The sequence below is a fragment of the Colletes gigas genome, unplaced genomic scaffold (assembly GCF_013123115.1).
Source record: "Colletes gigas isolate AHSC1104 unplaced genomic scaffold, ASM1312311v1 Colletes_gigas_Sc00022, whole genome shotgun sequence".
Lineage (NCBI taxonomy): Eukaryota > Metazoa > Arthropoda > Insecta > Hymenoptera > Colletidae > Colletes > Colletes gigas.
This window is the reverse complement of record NW_025106651.1, coordinates 1803633-1821102: the sequence shown is the minus strand read 5'-3', so window position 1 is coordinate 1821102 and position 17470 is coordinate 1803633. Positions and strand designations below refer to the sequence as shown.

General features: G+C 33.2%; 1 protein-coding gene across 1 annotated transcript; it reads right to left on the bottom strand.

Annotated features, from left to right (window-relative positions):
• Window positions 1-8526: 8526 nt before the first annotated feature.
• On the bottom strand, window positions 8527-15906 carry LOC122401127 (4'-phosphopantetheine phosphatase). The gene is made up of 13 exons (XM_043403079.1): window positions 15563-15906; window positions 14149-14428; window positions 13133-13316; window positions 12962-13054; window positions 12574-12733; window positions 12324-12514; window positions 11960-12234; window positions 11476-11628; window positions 11300-11387; window positions 11006-11210; window positions 10757-10914; window positions 10505-10674; window positions 8527-10421 (listed from the first exon to the last, which is right to left on the bottom strand). Exons 1-13 carry the CDS (start codon window positions 15675-15677, stop codon window positions 10112-10114), a joined length of 2382 nt encoding a protein of 793 aa, XP_043259014.1. The 5' UTR covers window positions 15678-15906; the 3' UTR covers window positions 8527-10111.
• Between the last annotated feature and the right edge of the window lie 1564 nt (window positions 15907-17470).

Genomic DNA, 17470 nt, shown 5'->3' with positions numbered 1-17470 from the left:
TAACAAACGTCGATGCAATTAAACAACGGCAACAGCGAAAACCGAATCCGCGTATCGAGACGAGTTCGTGCGATCAAAGTTGGAAAAACCGATAAAAATGCCAACATTTAACTCATCGATGGAATTATGCGTTGGAACGGAACGTGAAACAGAGCTTTAAATTGACATAATCCTCAGGACTCTGCACACTCTTACGAGTATTCGATCGATGAAATGCATTCGATGACTGCCTATTTGCGTATAGCTTATACAGTGCATAATCATAGCCTTTTTCTATGTTTCGGACCTTTGAATAGAAATGAAAAATAATTGCACGACAAAGAATGAACTGTATATGCATGGTGTTCGGCCACTCCTGGTAAAAATTTTAATGGGAGATTCTAGAGGCCAAAATAAGACGAAAATCATAGGTGCTAATTTGTTGATTGAGGCTTCGTTAAAAAATTGTAGAAACATTTCCGGACACACCTTAGATTTTCGGTGAGGAATTTTTTTCACGAAGGTGCGTAGGAATTCGGATGTATGTCTATTCACCAAAAATGATTGTAATTGACCCCCGTAAACGAAAATAATTTTCCCAGACGGATTTGAAATTTTTTAATTTTATCGAAAAATTTGCCTACCTACTCGAATTTTTTTCTCGAAAGTGCGTAGGAATTCGAGAATATGTCTATTGACCAAAAATGATTGTAATTGACTCCCTCAACCGGAAATAATTTTTTTAGAGCGATTTGAAAAAATTTTTTTTCGCCGAATTTGGGCACCTGTCGATTTTTCTCAAAACTTCGTTTTTGATTTTTAGTAATTTTGTTTAATGTCCTACAGAAAAATTGTCTAATACTTCTTTGTAGATACCTATGAGCTCTACTTCAGAAAAAAGTTTCATTGAAATATATTCACTATTGTAGGAGTTATGGATGTTTGAAAATTGGACCATTTTTATAGGGGTTTTCTCATTTTACGATGTCAGGGAACAACTTTTCGAATATTTTTGCGATTTCCACACATTCTCCATCAAAATACGCGTAGTTTGCTTTTTTAAACATGAAAATCCTCCAATCCGTTCAGAAGTTATAATGTTTTAAAGATACTCAAGAAATTTAGGAGTGTCATTTCTGGCCTGAAATTATATTTCCGGTGAGGAATTTTTTTCTCAAAAATGGTTAGGATTTCGAGGATATGTCTATTGTCAAAAAGTGATTGTAATTCACTGCGGCAACTAAAAATAATTTTTTTAAAACGATTTGAAATTTTTTTTCGTCGAAAAATTCTAGCATCTACTTGAATTTTTTCCTCGAAAGTGGGTAGGCTTTCTGGCGTATGTCTATTCACCAAAAATGATTGTAATCGACCCCCGCAACCGAAAATAATTTTTCCAGAACGATTGGAAATTTTTTAATTTAATTTTTTAATATCTTTTGAACGATGTCTCAATCAACAAATTGATGTTCTCGATTTTCGTCTTATTTTGACCTCTAAAATCTCCCATTAAAATGTTTCCCAGGGTGGCCGAACACCCCGTACATTCTGTTGAAATTAAATCAGGAACGAATGTAAAATTCGTATTCAGAACGAAGATCGCGCAGCGCAGAATCCCGTACGTTTAATATGACGCTGCCTGGGCGTCGTTATAATTTGATTTCGCGAAGGGAGACATCAAGAAAGGCTTGCGTAACATTGCACGTTTTGGTTCGTCGATCAAAGTGCTAGAATCGTTTCGAGCATATGTGAGAATTCTCCCTGTTGATTTCGAATGGTAGTTTGCACGGTTAGCTAAGCACCTTTATATGCTCTCGAGCACGTAACGAGGTCTATTCCCGGAGCTGGCCTTAATGTCGTTGTCCTGGAACAATCCTATAACTGAGTTCTGGAGACACGGCGAACCGGTTCCTGGATTGCTGAAGAGAGCAACGCGCAAAATAGTCGTGAAACGATCAGGATATCGTGCACTGAGGTTCGTAGTCCGAGCATTTCTACCGTCAATGTTGGTCCATGCGAATTCACCCGGTTGAGCAAAGGATTAAAAACTCAAAGAGTAAATATGTAGAAGTATTTCAAAACGTGGGCGCAAAACCTTCGACAGACTTATAGAAAAATTTCTCTGCGCAAAAGGTATTATCATAAATATGAATTATATTTTAAATTGCATTTGGAACCTTATATTAGCCTTGAGTCTTTAAACGGTTCAATTTTCTTTTTTTAACAATTAATCATAACTGTTTTGTATATTATTGTAATTAGCATTAATTTCTTACCTGGACCACGTCAAATTATTTAATATGCACAGAGTCACTCAACCTATTATGAAAATGATAAAAATCTCTTTGAGCCTTAAAACCAAATAATTCAAATCATAAAAGTACTATAAAAACATATTACTCATAAATATAGAGGCATGTTCTAATTTAATAGAGTTAGAAATGTATACAACAGTCCTTATGTTTATATTAGTAAAATATCAAACTGATAGTGCATATTTTCCATGCTTTCTATTTTCATTCTCCTCTAACTTTCCCATTAATTATTTAATTTGTATAAATCTTGAAGTTTTATAATCCCTTAAAACTACTCGAAAACTTATTCGAAGTTTTTCAACCGTTTCTCTGTACATTATTTCATACAAGTTATAAACGATTACTGGAATCGATTCTTATTTCAATATCGCGCTAAAAATCGCCTACGATAGTGTCGCCATCTAATATCAGGGGTTCGTACTGCTAAAATCGTGCCAGGATCACAGAATGTTGTAGGAGGTATCCGGAGTAGATGTTCCCCCACTCCTGCTACTCCTGATACACACTACCTTGATTAATCATTAATAACTCATTTCCTGGGAATCAAATATGAACTTTTAGAATTGAAGAATGTCGTACAGACACTTGGCTAGATTCAAAGATACTTTTTACCACCATTCCTGCTGTAATTAACAAGTTATTAACGAATATCGAAAGTCGGAATATTTACGACTGCATTAGTGTCCCCTTTAATCGATGAATTAATTATCAACTTTTCAACAATAATACTCATATTTTGGTTATTAAAGGCCCAAGTAGATTCAAGGACCAATTTTGCAACGATCCTCGTTCTAATTAATTACTTATTAGCGATAGTTCTCTAATGTTGTTAGGTTAAAGAATTCGAAATAGTTTGCCGAATTCCGATATTGATTAATAACTATTTAATAACGCATGGAACAGTTGCAACAGGTATCCTTGAATCTTGGCACTAATAATTTACTAATTACGCTTTTCCTGGGAATAAATTATGGAGTTCTAGAGTTTAAGAATATAGTATCGACCCTTGCCAAGATTCAAGGATACCTGTTGCAACTGTTCCATGCGTTATTAAATAGTTATTAATCAATATCGGAATTCGGCACACTATTTCGTACTCTTTAACCGAACACTTTAGAGAACTGTTACCAGGTAACAACATTAATTACAGCGGGACCCATGTACGCCCGCCAAAAGGTCTAAAGAAACCCCCCTGATCCGTAGCAAGAATAAGTTTATGAAACCATCGACCATCGGTTGTCTTCCACGCCGTTTTATAATCCGCAATTTGGTTCTCTATTTTAGGCTTAAACATTTTTCAGTTTTATTTCGTCTTGCATGCCTTAGTAAGGTCAAGGCGCTTCATAAAAATTATTACCTGCTACGGTCGAGGCACGCGGAATTTCCCGGACGTCATTCGATGGTGCCCTCGGTACCTAACGGTGACCGATGGATTGGAGGCGGTCACCTGTAATATTTTCGACAAATACTTCTCCAATCAGGGAAAACGACCGTCTTCCCTGACAAAATTCAAAATACCACAGCAGCCAATCCGCGGGCCTCATCCCCGTCAGAACCCAAGGCCGATTTGTATTTAGGGGTAGCTTTTCTGACGGGGAGAGGCATAACAACAAAAAGTTTGAATCAGTTACCATCATATACACATTTTTTAAACCAGGAAACAAAGTTAAACAAGAAAGGTGAAGACCGCACTGTAGTAGACTAACAAGTAACACTACCCAACTGATACTCACCGATTTGAATAAAATTTAACATACATATTAAACTCCGAAAAATATTAAATACGTGTTTTTTTGTTTCGGCTAAATACGCTTTTTAGGGGTAGAAAGCACCCCTCAATCTCTGGAGATGGAAACGTTTGTGGCTAATTATTTCTTAAAGGATACAGTTTCTGAAACAAGTACTAGATCCAGAGTTGTATAGTACAGAGTGATGCACTTGATGGTGTCCTTGAAATTGACCTTCAAGTCGATTTTCAAGGTCAATTAAATTTGGAAATAATAAGTCGGACTGACCGGATTTAGCAGTTGCCGGACCTTGAACGCATCCTGTATTTATAATCAGTAATTTTATGCGATGACTCTAATCTGTCTTCAGAATTGATTTGTTGCGTTATTTTCCCAAAAAAGGAACAATCAGACGGTATGGGAAAGGAGAAAAAAAGTTTTGTAAGTAACTTCGGAATAGAAATAAAGATAAGAAAACATGAAATGTCACTCTAATTGTAAATTGAACGTTACATTCATGCTATATTAGAAATTTTCATTTTTTTTAAACAGATTTCGAAAAGGGGGAAGTTACTATACAGGGTGTTCGGCTACCTATAGTAAAAATTTTAATGAGCGATAGTAGAGGCCAACATAAGACGAAAATCAAGAATACCAATTTGTTTATGGAGGCTTCGTTAAAAAGTTATTAACGTTTAAAGTTCCGCTCGTACTGAATTTTTTTCTCGAAAATGCGCAAGATTTCGGGGATATGTCCATTCACCAAAAATTATTGTAATTGATCCCCGCAACCGAAAATAATTTTTCCAGAATGAAAATATAATTTGAAAATATAGACAAGGATAATAAAGAAGTAAAAATCCTTACAATTCCTGCGGGAACAACTGGCTTCATTCAACCATTGGATGTCTACGTATTCAGACCGTGGAAAAACTTCCTGAAACAATTATCGGACTTAATTCTCTTATAAAATTATAATATTAACCTACATTTGAGGAATAACATCCTCAAAATTCAATCATTAATCCACACTCAATTTTCGTCACCCCGATTCCAAAACATGATTAAATATGTCTGGTGGAAAAGTGGATATATTCAAGAAAAACCAGATAGATGTGAAACGCCTGTCGATTTCTGTTTAAAGAATTGCGGTACAGTCTGTAAAATCTGCAATAACATTGCAGTAATAAAATGTGCGTGGTGTACTAACTCTCTGTGTATGGAGCATTTTTTTGCCATAGAAGATACAGCTATTCCTCATTATTGTCATGAATATAAAGAATAATGCCAATTACCATGGAATTTATATTCATAGACATATGTGAAAAGAAATTATGAAATCGCCTTCACTGGCTGGATCTCGATCACACATCTTACCTTATTTGAATGAATAATTAACTTTTAATTTCTTTATTGATCGAATTATTACTACTCTTGCCTTAATTGGTTGAATCAATAAACAATTTTAAATTACAGAAGCTTGTTTCATTTACAAACCACCAACGCTCTGGCAATGAATGTAAAATTTTACGCTCTATCGATTCTCGGGGTGAAAAGCAAAATACTCCCTTTGATAAACGAAATGATTTTCAAATGACCTTGAAAATCGACCTCAAGGTCGATTTCAAGGACACCATCAAGTGTATCACTTTAAACTGTACAACTCTGGATCTACTACTTTTTACAGAAACTGTAACCTTTAAGAAATAATTAGCCACAAACGTTTCCATCTCCAGAGGTTGCGGGGTACTTTCTACCCCCAAAAAGCGTATTTAGCTGAAACAAAAAAACACGTATTTAATATTTTTCGGTGTTTAATAAGTACGTCAAATTTCATTCAAATCAGTGAGTATCAGTTGGGTAGGTTTACTTGTAAGATAGATTATTAAATATTAAAAATAGTTAATTGTATCTCAATTATTACACCAACCACCAAATATTCAAGCGCTATTAAGTTACCGCTTGAAGCGCATCACAGAACCAGAAAAAGATAAGTGTGCGCGCTGAACAAGAACTATCGCTAATAACTAATTAATTACAGCAAGGATCGTTGCAAAATTACCTAACTTGGGTCTCTAATAGCCAAAATACGCCTGTTATTGATGAAAAGTTGATAATTTATCGATTAAAGCAGACACTAATGCAGTCGTAAATATTCCGACTTTCGATATTCGTTAATAACTTGTTAATTACAGCAGAAATGGTGGTAAAAAGTATCCTTGAATCTAGCCAAGTGTCTATACGACATTCTTCGATTCTAAAAGTTCATATTTGATTCCCAGGAAATGAGTTATTAATGATTAATCAAGGTAGTGTGTATCAGGAGTAGCAGGAGTGGGGGAACCTGTACTCCGAATACCTCCTTTGCTTTTCTGTGATCCTGGCACGATTTTAGCAGTTCGAATCCCTGATATTAGATGGCGACACTATTTTTATGCACTTTTTAGCGCAATATTAAAATAAGAATCGATTCCAGTAATCGTTTATAACTTATTAATTATACGAAATAATTACGTATGCCGAACGTTTCGTCCCTCAAATTTTTCTTGCCACTTGCGTGCATTGGGAAATCGCCCTGCTACGTATCTAACCTTTGGAATGGGAGTCACTTCCGTCGAGATACAGTAGCCCGGTAATTAACACAATTCGGAGAATACCGAAGTACTTTTCAATCCGCCCCCACAGATTTTTGGGTATATAAACCCCGCGACTTCATTACTCTGGGGATCATAATCGTATCGTCACGTTTAGAGTCAACGTCACGTCTCTCGTTACGCGTCTACGATTTTGATAATCAGTTATATCTAGTGAGATCGGGCTACAGTACCCTTTCGTATCAATATTAAACCATATAGAATCCGTGAACCGGCATAAATTCTATTACGGCCTTTAGCTTCAACCGACTTACCCCCGCATCGCCAGTGCGTCAACACCGAGCAACAACATTTTAGGTATTTATAATTATTCTTTGGACGCGACAAACATACACAGAACACTTGTATCTTTCTTGTTTGTTTTAAGAATATATCTAGTTTCATTATTAAATCAGAGTTACTTATCTTCTCTAACCCATCATTATATAAAGCGATTATTGTTAGTTAAACGTTCCCACAATAATATAACCTTACCGCTCGGGTTATATTATATTTAATAATTGAAGTTACGAGGTCAATTAACACATCCTTAATCCAAATACAAATTCTTACAACCTAGTGGCTCCTCGATTACGCATCGAGTTCGTCCACGCAATCTAATACCATCCTAGCGGCTCCCTGCTTACGCACCAGGTTCGTCCGCATCCTACAGCTCCCTGATTACGCATCAGGTTCGTCTGTGATTTATCCAACCTCCCAGCAGCTCCTCGATTACGCATCGAGTTCGTCTGCGTTTGTTCCAACCTCCTAGCAGCTCCCCGATTTCGCATTGGGTTCGTCTGCGTCGTTATTAACCATCCTAGTGACTCCCCGATTAAGCATCGGGTTCGTTCACGACATTACACCCTCCTACGGCTCCCTGGTTTCGCACCAGGTTCGTCCGTAAGTGACTCCATCCTAGAGGCTCCCTGATTTCGCATCGGGTTCGTCCTCGTTATCAACTATCCTAGCGGCTCCCCGATCTTGCATCGGGTTCGTCCGTGCACCTAATTAACAAATTGATACCATATTCCATACTCTCTCTTGCACTCGCAGGCCACGCGCGCTGCACGGCCCTGGCTCGTAACAGTGTGTAGATTCGAAAATTTATAACAGTTATAAGGGACTATAAAGCTTCAGAAGCTATGAGAATTAAGAAATTAAAGGGAAAGGTAGGTAAATAAATAAGAAGCATGGAAAATTTTAATGGGAGATTCTAGAGGCCAAAATAGGACGAAGGTCAAGAATACCAATTTGTTGATGGCTTTGTTAAAAAGTTATTAACGTTTAAAGTTCCGCCCGTACTGAATTTTTTTTCTCGAAAGTGGGTAGGATTTCGGGAGTATGTCTGCTCACCAAAAATGACTGTAATTGATCCCCCCGCAACTGAAAATAATTTTTCCAGAACGATTTGAGATTTTTTAATTTTGTCGAAAAATTTCACACATTCTCGAATTTTTTTCTCAAAAGTGCGCAGGATTCCAGGGGTATGTCTGTTCACCAAAAATGATTGTAATTGACACCCGCAACCGAAAATAATTTTTCCAGAGCGATTTGAAATTTTTGAATTTAATTGTTTATAACTTTTTAACGAAGGCTTGATCAACAAATTGGTATTCTTGATTTTCGTCTTATTTTGACCTCTAGAATCCCCCATTAAAATTTTTCCCAGGGATGACCCTGTATACTATAATTTTGTTTTTTTATTAATATAAACATGAGAAAGGTTTTACACATTTCTACTTCTATTAAATAAAAACATGCCTTGAAATTTATGAGTATTATGTTTTTATTGTAGTTTTATGATCGAAATTATTTGGTTTTCAGGCTCGAAGTGATTTTTGTAATTTCAAGAGTGGACTGTGTAAACGATCGTCATCGCTAATGAAATTTTTCGAATTCACGATCCATAAAAGGTATTACGAACGTTAAACGAAACGAACTTATGTTGTATAAAATTTATTACTAAAAAATATAGTTGCGTTTTATTTACACAATTGTATTTAATTGTACACTCGTAGAAGATTAATGTTTTAATATGTATTACAGCAAAGCTTAGTATATTCGGGGAAAAACTTGTATTGCATTTTTATTTGGCCAACAAGCACGACCGTGATTACAATTTAATAAGAATTTCCTTTCGAAATTTATATCGAGGTTCGTCAGAGTAAATTTTAATGTAGATTACAAATTTTTAAAAAAACGTTGCGCTTAATCATTAAATACCCTACAATTAAGTCTCAAATGGTTCATGTTTTATTTACACATTATGGAACAATTTGTATATCACGCACGAGTGCCATTTAAATTGAATATTAACAAATTATTATCTTGTCTTTGTTCCAGACATTGTCTCTGGCTTTAACATAACAATTTATCTCAAGTTTCTTGCTTTATTAATGCTGTACAATTTCTATTTTACATTTTATTCATTTTCGATTTACTTGTTTCCTTCTTTTCTACAAAATGTTCTGGGGAATTGATAATCTTTTTCCCTTACAGACATAATGTAATTGTAAATATCTTAACGGCACACTCGACTCTTCGCGTCAGATTGAACAACACTTTGGTGTTGTATTTGTCAAAAAAATATTATAAAATAAAAAAAAAGAAAAAACAGACTGTTCCAAGTTAATATATGAAAACAAGTTTTCAGTCTACACTGTCCTATCTGGCACGAACTAATAGGAGATTCCTATACAAAAAGTTTCAAAACAAGAACGTCCTTTCTCAAGGCACTTCAATTTTGTACACATTACTCTATTAGATTCTTTCAAATTTCAATTTACACAAACGCGTAACTTTCTCCTTGATCGCTACGTTATCACAGAAGATATACTGTACAGTATTATATGATACATGTCTGTATCTATTGCAATTGGTCATAATCACTTTTTCTTTAATTTACAATAAGTTCTTCAAACTATAAAGAAAATAATATTTATTGTCTTTGACTAGGTGTTAGTCGTTATTTATTAATGTTTTACGTAGGTACTACCAATTTGTATACTTGAGTAACAAGTATAGGCTACATTATGAAACTTGGTTGATTCCGCGATATTAAACACTCTAATATACTGATCCGCGCTATAAACGTAAAAACGTCTTAATAAGCTGTGTTCGTTCATTAGAGAATAAAATACATAACGTAATCCACCAAGCTTGCTTCTCTTATCGTTCTTAAATTCTACATATAATAGTTACATTGTTGAAAGCAAGTAATAATAAATTTTGTATAAAGTATTTTAAGTATTTTGAGTATATTCTTATATGAAATTCTAAATCATACTTGAAAGAAATTTTCTGTTAATTTCTCTTATTTTATTTATATACATAGCTCAATGTAAATTAAAAAATACTTTAACCTACAATTTTTTCAGTTCCTATAACCGAATTCAAATTTTGCACATATCATTGATCCAAAGAACAATTGGATAGTTACTTAGGTATTCATTATTTAGTCTTTTTCGTCGCATATACAAACGTCCGTCACTGCCTCTACACAATCTGATGGGCATTCTTCCGCTGTTATTTCTATGTCATAAATTTTCGTTTTCGGTGGTGGTCGTTCATATTTACATATTACAGCATACATATCGCCACCTAATCGAAGCGCCAACCATCGATTCTTAACAACTGCCAACTTCAAACACTCGCAAGTTAGCTTTGCATAAAGATTGGTATGAAGGGTTCTGCCCATTCCCTCAAGTACAATAAGATCAACATTGTGTTTTACCATCGCAAGGCATAAATCTAGACTCAATCGGCTGTTAAATTATAAACAATTTGCATTCATTAACATAGCTAAATGCTTAAAATAACTATTCTGTTCATACTTAATAATAATTACCTCAAATCAAGGCAGGGGCCTGCTTGAGCTGTTTCCATAGCCATTAATCGATTTTCTTTTAGAGCATGTCTAATATCTCTGCATATTTTTGCTGCATCTCGTAATGTTACGACTAATTCTGGATATGTCACATCGTTCAAAGCTGGCATAGAATTAGCGCACAGTATAACCTAAACCGTTATTAATCGAGTCAATTCATTTAGTCTATATAACTAGATTCGTAATTTAGAAATTAATTTAGCGTTAACTAACTTTTGTCCCTCGAAGCAACAAATCCCGTGCAAAAGGTAAAATTCCTAACACTATATCGATTCCACTGTTGTCAACAAAGATGGCTGCACATTTATGTGGTGGTCCAGTTTCTAATCTATTTATCCAATCATCTAAATCATCTTGCAACCACGGTCTACCTAAGTTTAAAAAAAAATAACACGTTAATATTATAAAAAATATTTCGTCTGCACGATTAATGTTGCGAATTATAATAAGATAATGCAGTACCCGGTATTTTTGCTTCAGCTTCGGCAAAACCAAAGTCTGTTGTTTCCATTAACGTAGAGACAGCTTTTGCGCCCCAATCGAACATATTACCGCTCACAACTCCTAGTACAAGAGCTTTTATTTTCTCTTTTCCTTCTAGTTTGTCCAGAGCAATTATACGATCTTTCAGGTGTTTTAAGGCTTCTTCGTTCTCTAGTTTTTTTTGCTATATATTGTAATTTTTTTTAAATTTCATTAGATATGTATGAAAACATTTATAATTATATTGGTGTAAGTTTCAACTTTACAACTTACGTGCAAATAAGGATCGGGAAAATCAAATTCCTTCATACAATGCTCAATAGTATCCAGTAATACCCTCACAGTGAGTGTTCCATACGCACTATAATAAAATAGATCTTAACACCTCATTGCATAATGTAGTATTATATTTTTGTAAAAAGTTATATTTTGAGTAGGACTTAGCTTACAATGGTTGCAGATGCAAATAATGTAGTCTATTAATATATTTCTCCTTAAGTTTTGTTGCTCTATCTTTAGCAGTTAGACTATGTGGTTGACTGTGGATAGCTCTTGCAATAAATTTATCCACTGATTCCTCAAAACACTGAAGCCAATAGTCTCTAAACACATCAATTTATGTTATAAGAAAAGAAACAATATACAGTAGTGTTCCACATAAATGACCAAGCTCGGGACCGACCTCGGTCATTTATGTGGGCATGATTAGTTCTCAGAATTCAACGGAGATAAGGAAAGAGGATAAATGCGTGTGAGATACAATAGTTGGCACCCGAAACTATATATACAGTGTATCGATAACGATCGGCGTCAAGTTACACTCAACACGCTCGATATTCGAAACCGCTTGGTTTTTAAGAGTTGGTGGGGATAACTGTGGTCATTTATGTGGGCACTACTGTAGTATTCCTACAAAAGAACATTATAATTTACCTAGCTTCTTTGTCCTCTGCAAGATCTGTTGTGTCAGGATTGTAAGTTGCAGGATCTTTTAAAAGGGGACAAAATGTCACAGCATTTTCTGCCTGATCAATTTCCAACTGATCAACTTTAATTCCAAGGTCGGTTGGTATTGAATCTTTAAATCCTGAAGAGCCTGCATAGTTTTCCAACCAACTATATTTGTCTGACTGTTCAGCACCATATAAAAAGGCACCAATAGCACCAAGGTAGCCTTCATGACGAAGGAAAAGAGGCTTTACTTTACCCTAAATGTAAAAGAAAAGTATATTAACAAAACAAATATTTAATAAATATTTGTAGCAAATATTTTTTTACTAGAAATTCTAAAACTAACGTGAGACCAATATTTGATGGAATATGAAATAGTGTGCATTGACAAAGGGTGATTTCGAAGAAAATAACCACCAAAGTAAACTTTACTCATTTTATGCACAGTTGCATATAGACTAGCTATTTGTCCAATGTCATTACTTATTGTGAGCAAAAGACTTCTGGCAAGGTCTGCTTCGGAAAATGTTGGCTGTCCTAAAACATAATCAAAATATGTTACTTTTTAATCATTCAATGGATTGCTATTTCCTTACCTTTATTATTAATATATGGCATGGCCTTGCCAAAAGAAGATGCAATAAGCTCCCCTGATAATCCTTGGGAAGAATAATCGCCACCATAAATATCTTTCACTAACATATCAACGTTACGATGATCTCCGCGTTCTGCAAGTTGCAGCAATTCATCAAAGTCCTAGCAGGGTATTTTTAAGGTAACTTATTAAATGCGTACATTTGTTTCAGTGATATTTCACAAACATAAATTTAATGCAATATCTCTTAGATAAAAAAGATAAAATAACAAATAATTCATATATTGCACACATAAAGGCATTACAATGTAACATTGATAAATGCGTAATTATAATCACGGTGAGACATTAATGATATTTTTAAGATACTAAAGAATTAAAATTAATACCTTTCTTTTTGTAAGAAGGGAACCTAATCCCCAGAATGTTCCCCCTCCTGTAGCTGTACCACCAACCCTTTCAAATACTTTGTCAGACTCTACCTAATAAATATTATATAGACCTTCAAAGTAAATGAGACTACTTATTCCAAGTTCTTAATCAATACATTTGCAACTTACTTTTAGAATACTGACACCACTACCAATATTCACTAACATATATGGAAATATATTAGTACAAGCCTTTTGAAATACATATTCAGGATTTCCATGTCTCTTAAATTCAAACGCTTCACATGGTATGTTTTTGAGTAAAAAATTGCAACCTTTTATTAGACATGCTATTTCGTCTTCTTTATCAACTCTAAAATAATATTTTGATTATTTTTATCTCTATGTTAAAATATAAACTCGACGTAACAAGTATACATAGTCGTGCCATAAATTCTGTCAGTAAAATTCAAATTAATGTACAATTGGTAAATTTAAACATAGATTGTAGATAAACGGTGATAAAAAATAGATCGAGCGTTCGAAATAATTGTTCCAGATTTATGGAAGAGGTCATTACAAAAAGCTTTTATTTACCAACAAAAACATCTTCATGATAGAAGAGAAATTTAAAAAATAAAACAATAGAATTTATGCTTATAACTCATACGAAATTCTTGAGAAGATTCATAAAGTTCAACAAGATCATTATCCTTGTGTATAATGATATAATAGATAAAGCTGAAATTAAAATGTCAGCAAAAATTTACCAGTTAAGATACCACACCCACTTATAAAGCAAAAACAACTCAGTATTGTTTAGAGACCAATGATTCAGCATTCAATATGCACAAGCTCTGGGATATTCTTAAGCACAAAGCATGCAAAAAAAAAACTGGCCAGAGTTGAAGTCCTCCAAAAAATGCATCATCCAAACAACATCACAAATTTCAAATACAGTTGATGCAATCCATGCAGCAATCAATGACTGTCACCTCATTTGCAACTTTGTTAGAGAAATGGAGGTGGCTATATTATATAAATTAAATATAGTTACAAAGCTATTTTTCTACTTTCAAAATATATGTCTTGATTACCCTATATTACATTGTACTTTCAGTATAAGCATTCAATGTACTGTCAAAACTTCTGATAGAACTATGTATAACAATATCTACACCACTCCTATACTATAAAATACTTACATCAAGCCCAATTTCTCCTGTAGTAAAGGAGTATATTTGTATGCTCCACCACCAGTTACTTTAATACTTTTACCATGAAACCTTTCAACATTCACTAAATTTTTTTCCACAAAATCCAAACAGTTTTCAATGTATCTTGTTTCAAATTTAACAAAGTGAAGTCTATTCCCTTCGTGAACTTTGTATGCTCGTTCACCACTATTCCCTAAGCCTGCATCTTCATACAGTGCTTTACGATAACTAACTGTTGAATAATAAGCTATTTTTGTCAATGATAAGCCTGCAATTATTAAATGAAAAATAGTCATTCTTATAAACAAAGTATAATGATACTTTATCATGATCATTAATCATGTGTGTAACTATGCTCTAAATATGTTATTCATATTTAATTTTTTTATAAACATTTAATGATATATTTAGTAGTATATACAGTAAAACTTTGAATTAATTAACTTTATAGGAAAAGTTATATCTATAGATAGTATCTATACAAAACTAGAAATTAGCTAAATAACAGATTATATAGTTTTAAGCATAATACAATCTACTTTTACATTAAAATTTATAAATTGAACTGTATGTGAGTATAATACATATAAGATAAGAAATAAATCACTCATAAATTTTATCATTGTTTATTAACAACAACAAAAAATGATATGTTTATTTCATTCAGAAGATAAATTATTCAGTTCATCATCCTCATGTTTATTTAAATATACACTGGCAAGGTATTGATATCATTTACAAAAGAGGAATTATTACAAATAGTTACAAATAATCTGTTTTTTTTCACCTAAAGATTATTTTCATAATATTAATGCTGTTAGTCATTAGTTTATAGGATTCAATTAAAATTGACACCAGTGGTTATTTTAAGTAATGTTACTTATTTATTTTAAATTACATTATTTTAACATGATATAGAAATAAAATAAAATATATAGAAGAAGCAAATTGTGAAAGGTCAAGACCATCTTAGCTGTGAAGTAAACATAAAATGAAATTACTATATTAATTTATGTGACACGAAATCCTGACCAACAGTAAAATAATCTTTTTCAAAAATTCTTGTCACTAAATATGAATTTGATGGAGGAGGATCCTCACCAGCTGTCCTATATAAACTGATGTGACATGGTCTTGAAGAAATTATTCAATTTTAAAACAAGGGAAAAAACTGTGTTGCATATAACTTAGGGATCTATCGAGATAGGACAATAAAATTGTGGCCGTTAAATCTAAAATCTATTCGATCGAGATCGGTTATGTCAAAGTTTATTCTATACAGATTTTACTCAAATACCATTGTGGAGTTTGACGACTACAGGTTAAATATTTTTCTTGTTTAGTAAGATTAAAAATGAGCTACTAGGATATCGTGACGTGTAGTGTTAGATGAGATACATACCGATGTCGATTGCGAAAGTTTGGGCATTTTTTAAATTTGCGAACACCTCGACTGCCGCCGGTAATTTTATGGAATGAGTATGAGTCTGTTCGTCATCGAAATCCACCGTTTCCATCTTACATCGACTTTTCCTCGACACTGTCACGAATCGTATTTGGTACTTCGCGTCAGACGGTGTAAAGTACTACATTACGATAAATGCCAATTTTATCATTAATCAAACATTCCGTCACCAACGCCGCTTAAATACTCCAACAGAAATTTTCTTGTCTCTAAGGCATGCATGGGTGAATACAATTTAAAGGCTTGTTTACCCAAATCTTAGGGCGTTGTTGATTTTAAAATGGCTGTTTAACATCAAACAGACGGAGGCGCCGTATAGTACGTATGCACGGCGCTAAAAATTTAATTCTACTGAAAAAAAAACTGCCAAGAACGTCTAATCATGCTTGAACGCAGGTAAAGATAAATCGTTTTGATAATTGGCTAAAATTTGATAAGATTGCAATATCGGCGTAAATTGGAATTATATCTTAAAATCACGACTAAAATAAAATTTTATTAATATTGATATATGTATACATATATTTTGATATCGAGCATGATATGAAGTACTCCATGTGATTGTCTGAAAAGTTTGAGGACATACTAGAATTCTTTAAATAAATAATTTTTCTTCATTTAAACTTCAGAAATATTTAAAAATAGTTTACATAAACTTGTTCTAAATGGAATTTGTACATTTTTTAAAAAGGTTTTAAAGTTTCGGGTCACTTTGCAAAAATCATATACAGGGTGTTCGGTGACGCCTGGGGAAAAATTTTAATGGGAGATTCTAGGGGCCAAAATAAAACGAAAATCAAGAATACCAATTTTTTGATGGAGGCTTCGTTAAAAAGTTATTAACGTTTAAAGTTCCACCCGTACTGAATTTTTTACTCGAAAGTGGGTAGGATTTCGAGGGTATATCTATTTACCAAAAATGATTATAATTGACCCCCGCAACCTAAAATAATTTTTCCAGAACGATTTGAAATTTTTTAATTTAATTGTTAATAACTTTTTAACGAGGCCTCAGTCAAGAAATTGATATTCTTGATTTTCGTTTTATTTTGGCCTCTAGAATCTCCCATTAAAATTTTTCCCAGGGTTGGCCGAACACCCTGCATAATTGAAAAAATAAATAAAACAAAAATAGTCGCGAATGAAAAAATGTTCGTATTTCTATTAACGATATTACGAGGAATGTGAAATTTCGTTATACGTTCTGCACTCGTTCAAAAACGGAACATTTTATTTGAAGGTTACAGTGTATTCGTGTTAAAAGTTAGTAATTAGATAACGATAACGCAAGAGAAAAAACGAACAATATGCAATTAATCGTGATCAAAACATAAATATATTAAGAAAGAAAAGAAATTTGTTTAAATTAATTTTACAAATCACGTTCACGTTACGCTGTAAATAATTCACTGATGCAGTAATTGTAAATGAGTATAAAATGTCATGAATTACATTTAATTATTATTATGTACATATTATAGTAATTAGATGCACACAAAATTTGCATAAGGTGAATCAAAGTATGTTTTTTTGGAATTAAAAAGATTTAATGGAACATGTACTCCTTGGTAACAATTCTTCACACTACTTTAAATAAACATACACTACATTTCTGAAAAGTACAAGATTTCGATGTAATTAATGTGAATTATAGCAATTTGTAGCTGGACATTTCTAAAAGATCATACAATAATTTATAGTGTATTTACAATTAAATTATTATATTTACATTTTCAAAAATATATTACTTATACTTTCACTAATATATGTACAAAAATTTGTAGATTATAAAATAAGTACTTAATTATATGCAAAAGCATGTGTGAATTTAATAAAAAAATTGTT